This window comes from Hemiscyllium ocellatum, chromosome 9, assembly GCF_020745735.1.
Source record: "Hemiscyllium ocellatum isolate sHemOce1 chromosome 9, sHemOce1.pat.X.cur, whole genome shotgun sequence".
Classification (NCBI taxonomy): domain Eukaryota; kingdom Metazoa; phylum Chordata; class Chondrichthyes; order Orectolobiformes; family Hemiscylliidae; genus Hemiscyllium; species Hemiscyllium ocellatum.
Genome location: NC_083409.1, coordinates 25,719,569 through 25,741,563, shown reverse-complemented (window position 1 = coordinate 25,741,563; position 21,995 = coordinate 25,719,569). Strand labels below are relative to the sequence as shown.

Genomic DNA, 21,995 nt, shown 5'->3' with positions numbered 1-21,995 from the left:
GGCATAAAGTGAGGAGATTGTGATGCAACATGCGGTAGATGTTGGGGAGGAACAGGACGCTGTGGACATTTGGTTGCCAAAGCTCCACAATCTTGTGCGATGGATCATCACCACAGCTCATCACTATGTCAGATCCATTGGGCAGATTTGCTGATATGAATTTTCAGACCTGGGTTATGGTGGAGGAAAACCACTTGGTACGTCTGACAGAAAGAGTCTCTTATCTTCATTATAGTTTATTCTCAGATATGGCTTATTGTGTGATAGCAGCTGGATACAAGTTACATGAGCATGATAGACATTGTTACTGAGGGAGACCTCCATGTTAGATCTGAAGCTATCACTTCCCATCCAAGAAAATGCTATATCATAGTGGGCAATGCTTATTGAACTCCACAGAAATAACCCTTTCAGATGCTCACGCTCTATTCAATACCCTGGGCAAAATCCTCACCTTGTGTCTGGGCCTGTTATAGACAAATTGATCAAGTTGATTGTCATGTGTAGTCAATCAAACCATACTGTTGTATCATGTGACTGCCAGAAGGAGTTAGGTAAACTCGATCTGAATCTTTAATTGTTTAGCACTTCCTGGGTGTATCAAAAATTCACAGAAAAGGCTTATTGGAGGACTCATCTCAGTCTCAGAAATACAAGTGGGGAAGAGTTTATAATTTGTACTCAACTCATCAGCCTTGCTGCTTCCATATTTGGCTGGGAATTGATGGGGCTTCCAGAGGTGGCTGATTCAGGGCTAATAGTGCCTCTTCCAGCCACCAATGATACCAACCCCTTTCCTCCCCCGGTAGCAAGAACAAAGGCAAACATAGTCCCTCCCAGCCTCACCAATAATAACCCCTCACCAGAGTGTGCTGGACTGGCACTGGCAACCTTCCCCCATCACTCCCACTTCACCACATTCCGGGGGTGGTGTCCATGTTACTGCTCCTTTCTGTGTGCAATCCTAGCAGTAGTCACCACTCCAGGAACTCAGTAACCATTGGTCCTCTGAGTGGCTGGCTGTGTCAATCTGGAAGGGGTCTGGGGGGCATAACCATGCTCCCTGGGAGGCACAGCACTGGCAGAAAATTGTTTCCTGTCTGTGAATGCAGTTTGGGCCACCCACAACTGGTCAAGGTGGGTTTCTTTTTTACTTTTTGACTGGCGAATGGGTCTCACGCCAACTACAACATTTCCCTGTGTCAGGAACATTGTTGCTAGGGTCGAAATACTCAGTCTGAGCTAGGTTCTCTCAGACTGTATGCTGACAGCCACAGTTGGGTTGTCAACTTTGCAGAATAATCAATCCTGCCATCTCCAGGAATCTGGGTGGCAGTGGCATATTAGTTAATGTGCACAGAGCTAATGATTCAGAGGGTCAGACCTAATGCTCTGGGTCATGGGTTCAAATCCCGCCACAGCAGATGTGCAATTTGAAGTCATTGACTAAATTCAGAATATATAGTGAGTCTCGGCAGTTGTGACCATGGCAACTATGATGGATTGGTTTAAAAAACCCTCTGAGTCACTAATGCCCTTTGGAGAAGGAAAGCTGCCACCTTTACTTGGTCTGCTGTACCTGTGACTCCAGACCCACAGCCATGTGAAACCCTTTGAAATGGTTCCAGCGAGCCTCTCGGTTCAGGAACAATTAGGAAGAGCAACAAAGGTTGGCCATGCGTGAAGAATTTAAAAATGATATTATTTTTCAGGACTATGAGTACAACCCTGGGCAAAAAAAAATTACTGTTGCATAAAAGAGTGTCTTTGCGACACTTCCTATTTGTTAATTGCAAAAAGTATCGGCCTTTGGTTCAAAAAGGCTATTCGCCAGTCATAACTCATCCAGCCAAATCCTGAAGTAGGCCCAGAAACAGCACCCCATGTGTAGATGGATGTGTGGGAGGAGTGCTCCACTCAGAGATGACCTATTTCAGTCAAGATCTTCAAGTGTGTCTGGGCCTGTTATGGACAAATTGATCGAGGTTGATTGTCAAGTGTAGTCAACCAAACCATACTGTTGTATCATGTGACTGCCAGAAGGGGTTAGGTGAACTCGATGGATCTGGATCTTTCATCGTTTAGCACTTCCTGGGTGTATCAAGAATTCACAGAAGAAGCTTATTGAAGGACCTCATTCTCAGTCTCAGAAATACAGGTGAGGAGAGTTTATAATCGCTCAAGTGTGGTCCTGTCAGGCCACTCAAGGAGATGAAGAGGATTTTGCATCGCTCTTCAGGGAACAAGCAGGGGAGAATCCCCCCTTTTCTCCGAATCAGTCTTAATCCCTCGTCCAGTATCCCGAGAATACAAGCCAGCTGTTTGCTGCTGGGGGCTGTGGCTGTCTGCCAACCTTTCAGAAGTGCTGCATCGGTTTTGAGACATGGTACCGTCCCAGGTGGTGGAAGCCAACTTTTTTCAACGTGACCTTTATTTTCCTTGACTCCACCTAAAAGGAGGGACTTACTGTAACTTCCAACTGCCTTGAATTAAACACAAAGTCCTGACTACGCGGCACTGATAAGGCATCCCGTCAATGAATTTAAATAAAAGTTCAAGTCACGAGGGGTTCTGATAAAGGAATTGGCTAAAGAAGCAGAGGGAAGGTGAGGTGAATTTTTCTTGGTGCAGAGAGTTGTTTTTGCCCTGCAGTGCACTTCCTGAAAGGACTGTGGAAGCTGAAACGGTCTTACTTCTAAAGGCATTGAGAAGTCACGCTTTAAAACCAAAAATAATTTGGTGGGTTACAGGGAAAGAGCAGCTGAGAGGGACAGGTTGGACAAGTTCTTCCAAGCAGCCAGCACAGGCACTATGGGCTGAGTGGCCTCCTTCTGTAGTGGTTGTGTCTCTGATTCGATGAAAGGAGCCTGGAAGTGGAGGGCCCTCCTCGTAAGGAGCAGTAGCAGTGACAGTCTAATCTCTTGATGCCAAACCCCCTCCCCCACCTTCAACCATCCAGCCAGGTCAAGTCTCAGCTTGAAGAACACCATGCTTTTACTGGAGTCTATCCTGACTGGCTCCTGATCCAGAGATCTGAGCATTTATATTGCGCTTAATGTAATAAGATCTCCCGAATCTTTTTATAGTTTAAGCTACTTTAGCATGTGTTATTCAGTTGGGGGGGGGAAGGGAGGAGGTGGTGGGAGGGGTAGGAGAACGCAGAGTATGGTATGAAAGTGTTGTGCGGAGGCTGGTAAAATCCCAGCCTGTTTATGCACACAGCACACATGTGTACAGTTTAATAATTGACCGTCATAGAGATAAGGAGCTTAGTGCTCTGAGTGTGGGCTTTGATTTGTGACAGTCGTGGAGTTAATTAATGGATTTGTGAAGAATGCCGAGGCGCTGGATTTAGAGATATAGAGTATCAGCCTGCATTTTTCTTCGCTTGAGGATTGACCAATTTTCCCGGGGAAGACTGGAGAAGGCCAGAGGGGGAGCGTCCGATTTGGATTTTCTCTGCAAATGCCCATGACCTTTGATCGAATGTGCACATCACTGCTGCATGTGGTGGAGCTGGGGGTTTTTTTTGTTCAGATATCTGCCTAGATCTATCTGACTTTGGTTTTCCAATTGTGAGGCTGGCCTTCGGTGCCCTACTTTCCAGTGAAGGGGGTCGAACACACGCTTTCCTAGCTCGCCTCTCCTCCTGAGTGGAGCTGACAACTTGTATCTGGTGTTCCTGGTGACTCCCAGACAGTGTCCCAGTCTAACTATCAGCTATCCAGTCGTAAAGTCTGCAAGTGATAATGGAGGACTTTTGGACCCTTCATTCCACTTATGGTAAGCGCTGTTCACTCCAAGTTACCTTTTCAAACGGGGGTGCCTTGGTTCCGAGAGGAAACATGCCAAGTCGTCCCTGTCTTTTCCACGACGGATGGTGACGAGTTGCTTCTTGACGAGCAGTTCCTTGTGTTGTTGATACCATTTTAAATTGTACCTCTACTCGGGCCTGTAACCTGTGGAAGAGGGGGATTTCCTGTTTCCAGGTCCCTGACCAGCACTCAGTCTTCCTCAGTCCTCTTCCCGACTCCAATCTGTGATTGTGCTCCCGAATGTGTTAATGTAGCAGGGAAAACTGTGGGGAGATTTAACAGATCTGTTTGAAATGATGAAGGGCTTTGACAGAGTAAGTAAAAGGAAGCTGTTTCAACTGGCTGATAGTTGAGAATGCGTTGCTGGTTAAAGCACAGCAGGTCAGGCAGCATCCAAGGAATAGGAAATTCGACGTTTCGGGCATAAGCCCTTCATCAGGAATGAACTTCAACTGGCTGATAGGTAAGTTCACAAAGGACCTAGGAAAGTTGACAAAATAATTTTGGGGGGTTTGGAGTTCTGAGCTGTTATGATTTAGAATGCACTGTCTGGAAGCAGGGTGAATACTGATTGAACAGTAACATTCAACAGTGAATCAGATAGATCTTTGAAAAGGATTGGTCCCCTCTCTCCTGCAGTGGAAATTGTTGTGATGGTCTGAAATTTGGCATTCTTGCATTTGTCCTGGAGGCAGCGAGATGAGCAGCTTTGATGGCAAGTCTCTCCTTCCAGTGACATTCAGGGAAAAGGATTGGAAGCTCAGGGAGAACAACAGAAATTGGATAAACTTTCAAAGAGGTTATTTCTGTGCTGGATAACTCACTGCCGAGAACAGCTTCTGTGGGAGCTGATGAGTGAGGCAGAAGTCAACTCTGCATTGATATGAAATAGTGGCTGCTTTCAGAGATACGTACAAGAGGTGCCATGGGAAGGCAGAGTCTCTGATCAGAGAACAACTGGCACCGTTCAGAGAAAAAGTTAAATCCCCATCCGCTGCGGGTTCCTGAAGGATTATCACCGACAAGAAGAGATCACATTCCCAGGCCTGTGGCCGAGTGAAGGACAGTGCGTGGAGGGCACCTGCTTTCTCCACAGCTCCCCTAGCTTGAGACTATGGGATCACAAGTTCAGATTCTTGGCATTTCATAAAGCAATGGTCAGAAACTTGGTTAATAAATCAGAGTGTACAATATCTTTGTTTTGTGACAGGTTTAATGGGCCATTCCTCTAATGTCTGTAATATTGGTTTCCTTAACAACAACTTACAGCTCTTTCAACTCCACGAAACAACCCAAGGTGCTTCTTTGGAACATTATTAAGCAAATAATGGCAGTGGACCACATGAGCAGATATGCCTGATAACCAAAAGGTTGGTCAAAGATATAGGCTTAAATCTTGATTTAAAGGAGGAGAGAGAGAGAAGTAGAAAAACCATATGGGAGCAAGCTGAGGCCATTCAGCCCACTGAGTCTGCTCTGCCATTGGATCATGGCTAGTATGTTTCTCAACCCCCATTCTCCTGCCTTCTCCCTGTAACCCTTGATCACCTTGCCAGTCAAGACACTATTTATCTCTGTCTTAAATACACTTATAACTTGGCCTGTAAAGGCAATGCATTCCACAGAGTCACCACCCTCTGGCTGAAGAAATTCCTCCTCATCTCAGTTCGAAAGAGTCCCCCCTTCACCCTGAGGCTGTGCCCTCAGCAAGAGTCCTAACACCGAAGATTTGTCCTTTCTGTGGATTGTCACCTTGTTGCGATGGAGAGGCCTGAGTGTTCTACCAGGAGTTCTCAATTCCTGGCAGGGTCACCCATGCTGATAAGGTCAGCATGGTGGAGCCAGACAACACGCAATCCAAACCATGACCAGAATGGTGATGCAGGCGGAAGATGCTCGCGCAATGTAAATGGCTGCTGCTGTGGATGCAGGCTGCAGCAGGAGGGAGATTCCCAATCTTTGAGATTTCCTTGCCATCTTGGAGTAGGATCTACCTTCTGTCAAGGACAGTGACAGCATTCCCATGTTAAAAGACGCCCTGCACAAGGCATCTACCTCAAGAGGAGTTCAACACTGCCCTCCGCCCCCACCCCATATGCTCAGCACAAGCCCTACAGCCATTGGTGAGAGTTGACGAGACAGGATTGAGAGATCTAGAGAAAGGAGGATAGCTTCATCGAGGATGTTCACAACGTAGGATCCTTGCCTCTAAAGACAGTCATCAACAATGGAGCAAATAAAACAGGGGTTGTTCAAGAGACCAGAATGAGAACACAGGCATTTTGAAGAAGCTGGAGGAGATTGCAGAGCAGGGAGAGGTGATACAGTGGAGGGATTTGAAAACAGGAGTGGGAACTTTGAAAGGAGAAAGTGAAGTCTGCAGGTGTTGGAGACCAGAGTTGAAAAGTGCAGCAGGCCAGGCAGCATCCAAGGAGCAGGAGAATCGACTTTTCAGGCATAAGCCCTTCTTCAGGAATGAGGCTGGTGTGCCAAGCTGGTTGAGATAAAAGGTGGGTGGGAGTGCAATTTTGGGGGAGAGGCGCTGGGAATATGATAGGTGGAAGGAGGTGAGGGTGATAGGCCGGAGAGGGGGTGGGGGCGGAGAGGTCGGGAAGAAGATTGCAGGTCAAGAGGGCGGTGCTGAATCTGGGGGTTAGGACTGAGATAAGGTGGAAGGAGGGAAAATGAGGAAGCTGGAGAAATCTACGTTCATCCCGTGTGGTTGGAGGGTTCCTAGGCAGAAGATGAGGCGCTCTTCCTCCAGTTGTCATGTGGCCAGGGTCTGGCGATGGAGGAGGCCAAGGACCTGTGTCCTTGGCGGAGTGGGAGGGGGAGTTAAAGTGTTCAGCCATGGGGTGGTTGGGTTAGTTGGTTTGCAAGTGTCCCAGAGATGTTCCCTGAAACGTTCCGCAAGTAGGCGGCCTGTCTCCCCAATGTAGAGGAGACCACACCTGTTGCAACGGATGCAGTAAATGATGTGTGTGGAGGTGCAGGTGAATTTGCGACGGATATGGGAAGGATCCATTGGGGCCTTGGAGGGAGGTGAGAGGGGAGGTGTGGGCGCAAGTTTTGCACTTCTTGTGGTTGCAGGGGAAGGTGCCGGGAATGGAGGTTGGGTTGGTGGGGGATGTGGACCTGACGAGGGAGTCGTGGAGGGAGTGGTCTCTCCGGAACGCTGATAGGGCTGGGGAGGGAAATATATCCCTGGTGGTGGGGTCTGTTTGGAGGTGGCGGAAATGACGGAGGATGATATGCTGTGTATGGAGGTTGGTGGGGTGGAAGGTGAGGACCAGTGTGTTCTGTCCTGGTGGTGATTGGAGGGGCGGGGTTCAAGGGCAGAGGTGTGGGAAGTGGAGGAGATGCGGTGGAGAGCATCATCGACCACTTCGGAGGGGAAATTGCGGTCTTTGAAAAAGTAGGCCATTTGGGTTGTTCGGTTTTGGAATTGATCCTCCTGGGAACAGATGCTGCGGAGGCGAAGGAATTGGGAATATGGGATGGCGTTTTTACAGGGGGCAGGGTGGGAGGAGGTGTAATCTAGGTAGCTGTGGGAGTCGGTCGGTTTGTAGTAAATGGGAACTTTGAAATCAAGACTGTGCATGGGAGGTAACATAGGTCAGTGGGAAGACCTGTGAAGAGACCAGCAGCAGAGATTTGGATGACTATATGTTTCCTATGGGTAGAGTGTGAGAGAACAGCTACGATTGTGCTGAAATAGTCAAGTTGAGAGGTAACAAAAGTGTGGACGAGGGGCGTACTTTGCTCAGACTTCTATGCAAAGGAACTTGCGTGGGAGGGTACATGCTCACGCATCTGGATTGTATGTTCACCGTTAGTCCTGTGTTGACTGGTAGAAGTTTTGTCTGTTGCTCGGAAGTTAGTGTTGATGTGACACAGCTCAAAATCATCGATTTTCTCCTCTCATTTAGAGTACATTGATAGTCACTGCGATAGGACTGTGCTTTTCCATCAGTAGTTTCTTTCTGTTTGAACTGTACAATAAATGGATGGTTGTGACAAATGAGAAAATCCTTCCATATTTTTATGTCCAGGGAACAGTTACTTGGGTGGGACTGAGAAATAAGAAAGGGATGATCACCTTATTGGGATTGTATTATAGACCACCCCAATAGTCAGCAGGAAATTGAGAAATAAATTTGTAAAAAGATCTCAGTTATCTGTAAGAGTAACAATGTAATTATGGGAGGGGATTTTAACTTTCCAAACATAGATTGGGACTGCCATTGTGTTAAGGGTTTAGGTGGAGAGGAATTTGTTAAATATGTCCAAGAAAATTCTCTGATTCAGTATGTGGATGTACCTACTAGAGAAGGTGTAAAATTTGACCTACTCTTGAGAAATAAAGCAAGGCAGGTGACTGAGATGTCAGTGGGGGAGCACTAATTCTATTAGTTTTAAAATAGTGATGGAAAAGGATAGACTGGATCTAAAAGTTGAAGTTCTAAATTGGAGGAAGGCCAATTTGACGGTGTTAGGCAAGAACTTTCAAAAGTTGATGTTCTCAGGTAAAGGGATGGCTGGAAAGTGGGAGGCCTTCTAGATGAGATGATAAGAGTGCAGAAAAGTATATTCCTGTTAGGATGAAAGGCAAGGAAGGTAGGTATAGGAAATGCTGGTGATGAGAGAAATTGAGGTTTTGGTTAAAAAAGAGAAGGAAGGATATGTCAGGCATAGATTGAGTGAATCCTTAGAGTACAAAGGCAGTAAGAATATAGTTAAGAGGGAAATCAGGAATGCAAAAAGGGTATACAAGATAATCCTATTTGCCAAAGCTAAGGAGAATCCAAAGGGAGTCTATAAATACATTAAGGACAAAAGGGTAACTAGGGAGATAATAGGGCTCCTCAAAGATCAGCAAGGCAGCCTATGTGTGGAACCGCAGGAGATGGGGGACATACTAAACAAGTATTTTGCATCAGTGTTTATTGTGGAGAAGGACATTGAAGATATAAAATGTGGGAAACACTGAAAAATGCCCATACTACAGAGGGGGAGATCCTGGATGTCTTAAAACGCATAAAGGTGGACAAATCTGGGAAGCTTAGGAAGTGATTGCTGGGCCCCTTGCTGAGATATTTGTTTCGTTGATAGTCACAGGTGAGCTGCCAGAAGACTGGAGGATGGCTAACGTGGTGCCACTGTTTAAGAAAAGCGGTAAGGAAAACGCAGGGAGCTATAGGCCAGTGAGCTTGACATTGCTGGTGGGCAAGTTGTTGGAGGGAATCCTGAAGGACAAGATTTACATGTATTTGGAAAGGCAAGATCTGACTAGGGATAGTCAACTTGACTTCATGTGGGGGAAGTCATGTCTCACTAATTTGAATTTTTTGAAGAAGTAACAAAGAGGATTGTTGACGGCAGAACAGTGGACGTGATCTATATGGACTTCAATAAGGTGTTTGACAAGGTTCCTCATGATAGGCTGATTAACAAGGTTAGATCTCATGGAAGACAGGGAGAACTAGCCATTTGGTTACAGAACTGGCTCAAAGATAGAAGACAGAGGGTGGTGGTGGAGGGTTGCCTTTCAGACTGGAGGCCTGTGACCAGTGGAGTGCCACAAGGATCGGTGCTGGGTCCACTGCTTTTCATCATTTATGTAAATGATTTGGATGTGAACATAGCAGGTACAGTTAGTGAGTATGCAGATGACAACAAAATTGGAGGTGTAGTGGACAGTAAAGAAGGTTCCGTCAGAGTACAATGGGATCTTGATCAGATGGGCCAATGGGCTGAGAAGTGGCAGATGGAGTTTAATTCAAATAAATGTGAAGTGCTGCATTTTGGAAAGGCAAATCAGAACAGGACTTATACACTTCATGGTAAGGTCCTAGGGAGTGTTGCTGAACAAAGAGACCTTGGAGTGCAGGTTCATAGCTCCTTGAAAGTAGAGTTGCAGGTAGATAGGATAATGAAGAAGGTATTTGGTATGCTTTCCTTTATTGGTCAGAGCATTGAGTACAGGAGTTGGGAGGTCTTGTTGTGGCTGTACAGGACATTGGTTAGGCTACTGTTGAAATATTGTGTGCAATTCTGGTCTCCTTCCTATCGGAAAGATGTTGTGAAACTTGAAAGGGCTCAGAAAGGATTTACAAGGATGTTGCCAGGGTTGGAGGATTTGAGCTATAGGAAGAGATTGAACAGGCTGGGGCTACTTCCCCTGGTGCTTCGGAGGCTGAGGGGTGACCTTATAGAGGTTTATAAAGTCATGAGGGGCATGGAGAAGATAAATAGACAAGGTATTTTTTCTGGGGTGGGGGAGTCCAGAACTAGAGGGCACAGGTTTAGGGTGAGAGGGGAAGGATTTAAAAGGGGCCTAAGGGGCAACCTATTCACACAGGGGGTGGTGCGTGTATGTGAGCTGCCAGGGGAAGTGGTGGCTGTTCCCGTGCTGTACATTTTTATGACTCTATGTCGTGATTTTTGGACGAGATTCGTGTTGTAATAGGGTAATGCACTGCAGTTTGGAGGGGCCTTACAGCTGAGAAAATTTGTTCCTTTGGTGCAAGTATAATGTAAGATAAATTTCTGCCCATTTCCATCAAGGACACTGACATATACCGTCAGTGAGGTTGTTTTGTGTGTTTTGTCAATTTTCCTGTCCTGGTCAGGTCAAGTTAGGGCGTGGCTGCACCGATGGTTTGAGGAGTGAAAGCCAGACTTTTTGACGGCTGCATTGACTTCATGTTTACGCAAACCTGGCCCTCTTCTGTGCTTTCGATCGACTTCTGTTTGTGTTCACAAGTCCTGTCGAACTGTCAACATGTCTCAGTGTCTCACCCATGCCTCAGAGTCAAAAGGTCATCGGTTCGAGTTCCCTCCCCACCAGTAGAGGCTCAGATTCATAATCAGGAGCAATCCCACCAGTGCGATTGGACAAAATGCGGCACTGTTCAGACTTACTGTCTCTAGGGTGAGTCAAGGCCTGGTCAATGTAGAAGATCTCCAGCCATTATTGAGTCAAAGTTATAGTGTCATACAGCAAGGAAACAGACCATTCGGTAACTAGTCCATGCCAACCATGTTTTCAAACTAAGCAAGTCCCACCTGCTTGTCCTTGACCATATCCCTCCAAACTTCCTCTCTATTCATGAACTGATCCAAATGTCTTTTAAACATTATAATTGTACCTGCCTCCACCACTTCTTGTAGCAGTTCATTCCACACGTGAACCACCCTCTGTGTAAAAACATTGCCCCTCATGTCCTTTTTAAATCTTTGTCCTCTCACCTTAAAAATATGCCTCTAGTTTTGAACTCCCCCACCTTAGGGAAAAGACCTTTGTTATTCACCTCACTTCTGGCCCTCGTACTATTATAAACCGCTGTAAGGTTACCCCTCAACCTCCTATGCTACAGTGAAGAAAGTCCCAGCCTATCAAGCCCCTCTAAAAGGTTCAACTAGAGCACTTGAGAGAGTATTAGACTGTGATTTGAAAGTGAACACTGTTCAGGCTAATGGGGAGGAGACCGAAGAATGGCAATAAATGACTGGTTCATTTGGAGACACAATGAGCCAACATCCTCCTGCACCATTGTATCTTCTCTGTAATTCTCTGCACAGAAGGTTACCCTTACAAGAATCAGTTAAAGTGGGGTTGTAGGAGGCTCATGCAGGGCATAAAGGTTAACGTGAACTAGTTGAGCCTTGTGGCCTGTTGTTTCACTGTACCCACAGTGTAACCCACTCACCATAATACTAACTTAATTCAGGTAGTACAATTCACAAAGGACCAAATCATTTTGTGGGGGGCTGTGGTGGATGTTGAGCATGAGCATGGCCAAGACATATTTACCAAACCTCATCCCCACAAAATTCCTCTTGCACAATGGGTATCTCATGCACTCCCTCACTCCAAATCACCCTTTCTCATTCCTTATTTTGCAAGTGTGGAGCTCAGGCAGTTTACGAAATCAAAACGGAAAGTGCTGGAGAGACTCAGCAGGTCTGACAGCATCTGTGGGGAGAGAGTGAAACAGAGTTAACATTTTTTCCCCCAGAAAGTTAACTTTGTTACTCTCTCCCAAAAATGCTACAAGACCTGCAGAGTCTGTCCCCCACCTTCTGTTTTGATTTCGGATCTCCAGCAGTCACAGTACTTTGCTTTTATTTGATGTGGGGTGGGGTTTGATTCCACACAGGAACGCTGTAGAGCTCCCTGGATCAGCCATCAGATAGCTGCTGTCTTTATTACATCAGCTGTGTGCCTCATTCTTTGCCCAAATCAATCATGATTGGTTTATGTGACGTGACTTGCAATATTTCTGAGGGTGCCAAGCAAGGGCAAGTTTATAATGTGATAAAGCACTCTGTAAACGCAAGTCTTATCTTCCTGGCTTCATTTGCAGTAACTCTGTGAACTTCCATAGGCAGGTGTATTGGCACCAGTCCCACTCACATGTGGCCTGCGCTGTATATTGGACCTTGTCCTCTTAACAGAACTTCCACCCAGTTTTCAGCCTTTTGGAAGCTGTGCTTTCCTCAGATTTCCCTGATTCAGAAACAGTGGCAGAAGGTTCATTTGTCACCAGTCTTTGAAAGTTGAGTCAACAGACCTTCACTTCTCAGGAACTGTGATGCCCCAGATAAAGAGCACTCCTTACAAAACTCATGGAGAACCTGCTGGGAAATACAGCAAAAAGTATTTACCAGAATCTCAAAGGCTTTTTGGCCCCATTCAGAGTGGTGTTTTGTTGTTCAAGAGCAGTGGAAGGTTTTGGACATTTCATCTATTCTTTCATCTATTCCCAGGAGTGGAAAGATCTGCAATTCCTGTTTGAAATTTGGACATTAAGAATCAGGGAAAAAAATATTTCCTGCTCAACTTGTTCAAAGATATTATTGCACACTTCTGGAGCTGGTGGGATTTGAACCTGGATCTCCTTCCTCAGAGACAGGGGCATGGAATCATAGAGGTCCACAGAACAGAAAAAGGCCCTTTGACTCATCATATCAACATGGGGCACAGCCACTGTAGCACAACAGCCCTTCAGGATTAGTAAGGAACAGCCTTTTAAATGCATTTATGTCCACCATTGCCATTAAAGGATGCACAAGCACTTTATCTCATTCAGTAAAAATAAGTCTATTAAGTTTACAACAGATTTCCATATTTACCTCATTGATAAGGCATCACATATCAGCGGCGTATACCCACCCCTGCCCCAGATTCAGCCAACTAAACTCATGAGCTGCATTAAAGACCACGGCAAACATTGGGAATCTCTCGCCCGACAAAATTCTCACTGTGTTCCAGGGGGCAATTCCTATCGCTGCCCCTCTCTCTTTGCCCCGAGACCAGATATTAAATTGAGGTAAAAGCAAAACGCTCTGTGGATGCTGGAAATCTGAAACAATGTGGGAGAGACTCAACAGGTCTGGCAGCACCTGTGGAGCGAGAAACAGAGTTAACGTTTCAGGTCTAATGACTCTACTTCGGAACTGGTTCTGCTGTTTGTGAGGGTTTGCTCCACATTCATTGCCAGGTTTCATATATTACATGCTGACGGCACTTTAGAAACTGCTTGGTTAGTTACACTGTGTCCTGGGGATGTCATGGAAGGGACATTAAATTATAATTCAGTTGTAAGTTCCTCTTCATCCCACTTGGCACATGTGTGTTTGTTTGAAGTTGCTTAAAGTCCCTTTCATTTGAACAATGTCTTAGTTTTCTGTTCTCTCTGATAGTCACCTGCCACACCCAGTTCATATCTCATTTTTGTATATTGAGAAGAGCAATAATATTAGCAGTGTCCCTAATGTTTACACACTGTTTAGTCAGATAAACTTGGACGATGATTGTAAAGAAGCAATAACTAATTTGTCAGACACTTTGTTTCCATGAAGACAATTACCCTTTAATTTGTCCCTGCGTAGATCCAAATGCTTCAGCTTAATTTTGATTCTGTGGGTTTTCGATTTCATTTCAGTGTAGGGGGCATCCTGGTATAAATTAGACATTGATTGAAAGTGAATGTGAATGGGAAAGGGCTGTGTAAATGAGACACAATGGGAGAACTCAATATCGCTTAATTCAATAAAGGTAATGAAAGCACAGTCTCAAGTTCACTGTGCTTTGTGTAACCCCAATCACTGGAGAAGAATCAAAAAGGGCATTTGTTAAATGAATGGATGGGAAGCAGGTGGGACCCGGGCAGTGAGAACGTGGAGGGGGCTGGAGATTGGTCACAGCATCAGGGAAGGGTCACAGCATAGGAGGAGGCCACTCAGCCTGCCATGTCAGTGCCAGCTCTCTGCAGCAGCAACATTGCCAGTTCATTCCCTGTTGCTGTAGCCTGTCTTCTTTTGTTCTCTTCAGATAATTATTCAGTTCCCTTTTGAAAGGATAATCGAATCTGCCTCCACCACACTCTCAGGTAGTACATTCCACATCCTAGTCACCCATTGTGCCAAACATTTTGTCCTCATTTTACTCTCACTCCTTTTGCCAATTCCCTTAAATCAGTGTCATCTACGTCTCAGTCCCCCACCCTGGAACAGTTTGTCCCTATCTGCTCTGCCCAGATTCCCATCTATCAAAGCTCCTCTTATTCTCTTCTAAGGACAATAGCCCTTAGCCTCTCCAATCTATCATTGTAATTGAAGTCTGTTACACCTCACTGGGTGAGTGAGCATTGGAAATACAAGCTCCACTCTTCCTGGAGTCATCTCAAAAGTTAAAAAGTTTTGGAAGTATGCAAAACTTCCCAATTGTCAGTAAGCATGGACCAGGTTTTTGCACTTAACAAGGGTTACTATTAATTATAAATAAATAATTACGAACCATCAACATACAGCTCAACTAGTTAAAAACTCTTAAGGCCCTTATAAACTCCCCTCTGCGTGCAAAAAAAGGGGTAGACAGGGAAAAATGTGGGCACAGGGAAAGGCTGGGAAGGTGGTTCAGTGGGCCCTGTCCACAGGGTTTGCTGAGATGATACTTTTGCTGATCAGAACGTTATTTCTCCAGATACTCATTTTCAGGGGACAGGGTGACTGGTTCATACTTATAAAAGGTCCCTGACTTACTGATTAAAAGTCACAGCACTACATTACTGGATATTACCCTCCTCCTCTGCCCCTTTACTAAAATAGCTTCATTGCCTCAGCAACCCAGCTGATGGGTTTGAGAGTCCGACACTTTCAACCTCTCATCCTAAGTTGACACATGAGGAGAGAGAGACTGGCTATCTTCAGGCTTGAGATGTATTTTACTGTAGGGCGCAAACACAGTTCCTTGCTTCCAGAGAGTTGATAGCCTCGGAGCCGAACGTTCACATTCTCTGAGGTGTTTCTTTGGGAGCCAATCACATTGCTGTTGCCAGGCTGGAGGCCTTGTCATTGCTAACTCACCACTCTCACACAGATTCATCAGTGACTGGTTGCTAGCCAAATCTCTGTTCATGCACACTCCCAGACTCCAGCTTACCTGCAACTACGCTCTCTCCACTGCTCAAACAAGCAGCTGTGTAAACAGCACTTCCAATGTGTGGCAGGTTACTTGCTTTTAAAAAGTGCAGTAACCCTTCAACAAGACTTGGCTTTTAAATTAGTCTTATTCCCATTTCAGTTCACAATCAAAAAAAACAGAAACATTAAAATAATTGGTTTGTAAAAGTCCCTCATCCCTGGAACCCTTCTTGTAAACCTTTTCTGTACCCTCTCATCCCTTCACATCCTTTCTAAAGCAAGTTGTCCAGACTGGACACTGTATTCCAGCTGAGGCCACCCCAGCGTTTTCTAAAGTGTGACATAACTTCCAGTTTTAATGATTTCTCCTGATATTTTTTGGGGTTGGAATGCTTTTCTTGGAGACATGAAATGGATTTGCTGAATGGACATTTCCCCTTGTGGGGGAGGTAAGAACCAGGGGACACGGTTTAAAAATAAGCAGTCTCCCATTTTAGATGGAGATAAGGAGAGAGTCATGAGTCTTTGAAATTCCACACAGAGCACCTGAAGTAAGGTCATTGGACATTTTGAAGGCAGAGATAGGTATATTCTTCACAAACAATTGAGCCAAGCATTAATGAGGTTGTGACGTTGAGGGCACAAACATCCCAGCTATGATCTTATTGAATGGTGGAGCAGGCTAGAGGGGCTGAATGGCCCACAACTAATTCATATCTTTCTATGCCACCTTCAAAAATGTACCTGTACTCATAAACTCCCAGGTCCCTCTGATTCTGTACTGTCTTTACAATTTTGTATTGCCTCTTGTTCTTCCTACCAGAAGGCATCGTTCACACTGAGATGCGTTCAATTTTATGTGTCATGTGTCTGTCCGTTCCACCAACTATCACTACCCTCCTCATACTTTCGTAAGAACTCATAAATTTCATAAGAATTCATAAGTTTCCTTTCAGTGACTAACCAAACAGAGTCCCAAATGTCTTTCTGGACTCACCCCAACACACACACTCTCACACACACACTCTCACACTCACTCACTCACTCACTCACTCACTCACTCACTCACTCACTCACTCACTCACTCACTCTCACACACACGCACGTGAAGGTGAGCAGTGCCTTTCCAAACTTTTTCCCCACTGTTACTCAATTTCAAGACATGAAAACTGTTGCAAGCCTTCACTGGGTACTGAGAGCATGGGCTTTTGCAGGCTCTGAGAGTGACTGTTGGTACAGCAGAGTACAGCTATTACAACTTCTACAGCAGCTGTCACTGCCTCAGAGTTCACTACCCCAAACTTTCAGCCCACATTGGGTCCCGACCCCTACTTTGAGAAGCACTACATTACAGGATACTATCCCCTTCCCCTGTTCCTTAGTGCCTCAGCAACCCACCTGAAGGGTTTGGGGTTTGGGGAATCTTGATAGCTCCCAATTGAGCCTCACCTCATTGGCAAAGGGTGGACCTAAAGAAGGGGAAGCTCTTGATTTTAATCTGAGTTAACACCTCCAGTGGGTACAGGAAGAAACTGGGAGAGAGAAAAGGCTTGACAATCATTACGCCAAGCACCCACACACATACCCAAAACCACATGCAAACTGAAAAGGCTACACCAAGAATTAAGCTGTTATAAATCACTGGTTACGCCTCACTGAGAGTATTGTGTTTCTGGGTTACACCACTCTTGAAAAGAGATCAGCCAAAAGATAACCAGCAACGAAGGATTTCAGTTATGGAGACAGACTTTCAGAAGCTGGGGTTGTTCGCCTCAGAACAGAGAAGGTTCAGGGGAGAGTTAATTGAGATATTCAAGAGGACGAGGTTTGAGCTGTAGGGAGAGGCTGAACAGGCTGGATCTGTTTTCCCTGGAATGTCAGAGGCTGAGGGGTGACCTTATCGAGGTTTACAAAATTATGAGGGGCATGGATAGGATAAATAGACAAAGTCTTTTCCCTGGGGTGGGGGAGTCCGGAACTAGAGGGGCATAGGTTTAGGGTGAGAAGGGAAAGATATAAAAGAGACCTAAGGGGCAACTTTTTCACGCAGAGGGTGGTACATGTATGGAATGAGCTGCCAGAGGATGTGGTGGAGGCTGGAACAATTGAAACATTTAAGAGGCATTTGGATGGGTATATGAATAGGAAGGGTTTGGAGGGATATGGGCCGGGTGCTGGCAGGTGGGACTAGATTGGGTTGGGATATTTGGACGGATTGGACCGAAGGATGTGTTTCCATCCTGTACATCTCTATGACTCTATGATTGGTTGTCACTGGAAGAAAGAGATACTGTACAATCAAAAGGCACAGACTTCAGAAAATTGCTGACAAAAACAAATTGAAAATGAGGGAATATTTTTTAAAGTAATAAGTTCTGACCTGGAATGCACTGTCTGAAAGGGCGCTGGAGCAGTTTCATTGATAGCAGGCGAACAGGAATTAAAGAAATATTTGAAATGAAAAACGCACAAAGCTTTATAGAAAATTTAAGAAAATGGGAATGAATTAGAAAGTTCTTTCAAAGACACGATTACCTGAGTGGTTCTGTCTCATTGTATGATTCCATGAACTTTATATAGGATTACAAGCTTATTATTTTGCAGGTTCATTACTTGTCATTTCAAGTTTAAAGATACCTGAACCTCTCCGATGTGCTAGTTCTTGGCGCTTTCTTTCCACACAATGTGTATTCTTGCTCTCACTGTTCTCCCTCCCAAAACAGGAGATTGAAAAGGAAGCCGATAGAGATGTTCAAGCTCTAAGGGGTTACAATCGAGAAGAGCTGCCTCCAGTCACATCCAGATGTTTGTAACTTCATGATAATATTCTGGGCTAAGTCACTGGCATGTTGTCAGCCCACAGTCCAGCAAGAAGCTTTCCCTCTCGGGGCTGGGAAGTGGATATAAATTGGGAGATTCCTGATGAAGGGCTTTTGCCTGAAACGTCGATTTTCCTGCTCCTCGGATGCTGCCTGATCTGTTGTGCTTTTCCAGCACCAAGATTTGATAGAAAGTTTAAGAGAATGGGATAAATTAGAAAGCTCTTTCAAAGACATGATTGCATGAGTGGTTCTGTATCATTGTGTAACTCTGTGAACTGTATATTGGATCACAAGCTCATTATTTTGCAGCTTCATTACTGATATTCCCAGTCCCAGTATGGAGGGACTGCTGGATTGTGAGAGGCACTGTCTTTCAGCGGAGACCTTAAACCCCAGGCCCCATGTGCCTCCTCAGTTCGAGGTAAAGGAACTTACAGCACTATCTTCCAAAACAATTCTCCCTGGTGTCCCACGCTGCACAAGTTATGTTAAAATTAGATTATCTGATCATTATCAGATTATATAGAATTACACTAAGTTTACAGCCCAGGACCAGTCGCAGGTAGATAGGATAGTGAAGAAGGCGTTTGGTATGCTTTCCTTTATTGGTCAGAGTATTGAGTACAGGAGTTGGGAGGTCATGTTGCGGCTGTACAGGACATTGGTTAGGCCACTGTTGGAATATTGCGTGCAATTCTGGTCTCCTTCCTATCGGAAAGGTGTTGTGAAACTTGAAAGGGTTCAGAAAAGACTTACAAGGATGTTGCTAGGGTTGGAGGATTTGAGCTATAGGGAGAGGCTGAACAGGCTGGGGCTGTTTTCCCTGGAGCATTGGAGGCTGAGGGGTGACCTTATAGAGGTTTACACAATTATGAGGGGCATGGATAGGGTAAATAGGCAAAGTCTTTTCTCTGGGATCGGGGAGTCCAGAACTAGAGGGCATAGGTTTTGGGTGAGAGGGGAAAGATTTAAAAGAGACCTAACAGGCAACTTTTTCACGCAGAGGGTGGTACGTGTATGGAATGAGCTGCCAGAGGATGTGGGTGTAGGCTGGTACAATTGTAACATTTAAGAGGCATTTGGATGGGTATATGAATAGGAAGGGTTTGGAGGGATATGGGCCGGGTGCTGGCAAGTGGGACTAGATTGGGTTGGGATATCTGGTCGGCATGGATAGGTTGGACTGAAGGGTCTGTTTCTGTGCTGTACCTCTCTATGACTCTGTGACTTTATGACTAGCCATGTCTGCCATATGGTCCATGCTAGTGTTAATGCTTCATGCTAGCCTCCTCCCACCTGACTTCAACCCAACCCTAACTGCTTACTTTCCAATCCCTTCTCTGTCACATGCCTATGTAACCCCACAACAACTTGCATTTACATAGCACCATTAATGCAGTGAAATGTCGGCACTTCACAGAAACATTATAAAACAAGGTATGACAGCTTGCACAACAGAAAGACATGTTAGGTCTGGTCACTGAAAGCTTGATTAAAGGTTTAAGGAGTGTCTTAAAGGAGGAAGACAAGGTTGAGAGGCAAAGACGTTTAGGGAGAGAGTTTCAGAGCCAAGGCAACTGAAGGCAGACCTTTATTCTTTCTGGTATTTGATGAGAGAAAGTTTCTGCCTATTCATTCTCTGCATATGAGAGAGGGTCTCTTCTATAATAGTTTAGCGTCAGTGGAGGAGTTGGGAGAAGTGGCAGTGAGATAGAGCTGGCTGTCATCCGTATATAAGAAACAGGCCATTCAGCCCAGCTGTGCTGTGCTGGTGTTAATGCTCCACACAAGCCTTTGCCTACCTTCATTTGACTATTACCAGATTTTTCCATGTCTTTCTCCCTCATATATTTATTCATGTTCCCTCAATGCTACTCGCCTCAACCTCATACTCTCCACTCTGTGGGAAAAGAAGATTCTCCTGAATTCACAACTGGGTTTATTAGGGACCATCTGATAAATAATGGCTCCAGGACTCCCTCAAATGTAAGATCATCTTCTCTGCCTATACCTGACTGGAATCATAATTTTGAAGACTTCTATCACATCACCCCTTTATTTTCTAGAGCAGAGTTCTCCTTTACTGATACCTGTTCCATCTCTGTTTTGTTTTAATTCTTCAAAGTCTTTTTTGCACCTTCTAATGCTTGTCTATATCATTTTTTAAAAAATGTTGAGATGAGCTGTTCACAGTACTCCAGATCTACATACTAGTCAGAGAAAGCAACGAGGAATCAGTTAGTTTCCGAGAATTCATTAGTGTCCTGCTGCTGGGAAACATTCTGTCTGTGCTTTGTCTGGCCTATCTGTCTGACACCACCTTGTATAACTCTGTCCTCATCATAGAGTCATAGAGATGTACAGCACAGAAACAGACCATTCAGTCCAACCCGTCCATGCCGACCAGATATCCCAACCCAAGCTAGTCCCACCTGCCAGCACCCGGCCCATATCCCTCCAAACCCTTCCTATTCATATACCCATCCAAATGTCTCTTAAATGTTGCAATTGTACCAGCCTCCACCACTTCCTCTGGCTAAACAGTCCTTTGAAATGATGGGGACAGCTGCCACAGATAGCTGCACACGTGTCTTCATAACATGAGGAGGCTTTTGCATTGTAGCTAGCTAGTGGTTCTGGCTGAGCCCCGTGTTACATTTTGGAAGGATTTAGCACACTATGAGCACTCTGTCATTGGCCCTGAAGCCTGAGAGTGGGATTTGAACTCGGAGTTTCTGGCTCAAAGGCAAGGGTGATGCCCACCACAGCACGAGCTCCCATTATTAATGCTTCACTATCTTCTGACAATACTCAATTTGTGTCAGCACCATCACCAGGGCAACGGTGATGGGCAATAAATACCTGTCTTTTCAATGACATCGACAAGATGAAAATGAATCAAATCAAAAAAAAAGACTCTTGTGGGTTGCATACAAAGGTCAGTGACCCCAGTTTGAAGAAAGGTTTGATATTCCTGGGGTTTTGCAATGCTCACCCTCAAGTGCAGCCAGGCACACTGCAATAATATAGCATACACTTTATGATTTATTAACGAGAGTGCATTTGTTCACATCACATCATACTACTGTCAAATCCGCCCGGACTGAGCATGTGGGTAGTGCACTCAGAGCGCTTGATCTAAATAATCAGCTCTGTTTCCAGTTGCAAAGGTCTGATTGATGTGGACTTTACAGTGATGTCTGGCTGGGGCCGTTGACCGCCCAGCTGTTTTCCCTCCCTCCGAACCCCTGAGACAATGCAGTGACTTGTCCTTTGTCTAGATGGGAGACAACGAGACGGTGTCGGCTGTGGTCTCTCAGTTGGAGTGTTATGGGTTCAGGTCTCACTTTGGAGCGCACGTTCCTGGCTGATGCTCCAGTGCAGTGCTGAGGGAGTTTTGGTAGTGTCATCAATTCAATGAGGTGCTAAACTTAGACCCTATCTGCTTGCACTAAGCCAATTGTAAAAGATCCCAAATGTGTACTTCAAACAAGAGCAGGGGAATTCTCCCAGTGTCTGGGCCAATATTTATATCTCAGCCCACATGATTAAAAACAGATTCATTATCATACATCTGCTCGCCACGTTTCTTATATTACAGCAGTAAGCACATCTCTGACTGATTCCTAAGATGAAGGGATTTTCTTATGAGGTCAGATTGAGTCTGTACACACTGGTGGTTAGAAGAGTACAGGGTGGCCTTATAGAAATGAATGAGCTTCTGAGGGGACTTGACAGAGTGGAGGCTGAAGGGACATTTCCCCTTGTGGGAGAGACTAGAACCGGGGTGGGGGGAACACTGTTTAAAAAATAAGGGGTCTCCCATGAAAGGCAGATATGAGGAGAATTGCTTTCTTTCCTCAGATCATTAGTCAGTTTCGTTCTCTTCCCCAGAGCGCAGTGAAGGCTGGGGCATGGAATTTATTTG

General features: G+C 45.2%; 1 protein-coding gene across 1 annotated transcript in view; it reads left to right on the top strand.

Moving 5' to 3' along the window:
* Positions 1 to 3,727: 3,727 nt before the first annotated feature.
* The window catches only part of LOC132818939 (retinoic acid receptor RXR-gamma-A-like), a 167,534-nt gene continuing 149,266 nt past the window's right edge, over positions 3,728 to 21,995 (top strand). Inside the window, exon 1 of the mRNA XM_060830083.1 lies at positions 3,728 to 3,783. Coding sequence (XP_060686066.1) covers positions 3,750 to 3,783 — 34 coding nt within the window. The 5' untranslated portion in view covers positions 3,728 to 3,749. The remainder of the gene's footprint in view (positions 3,784 to 21,995) is intronic.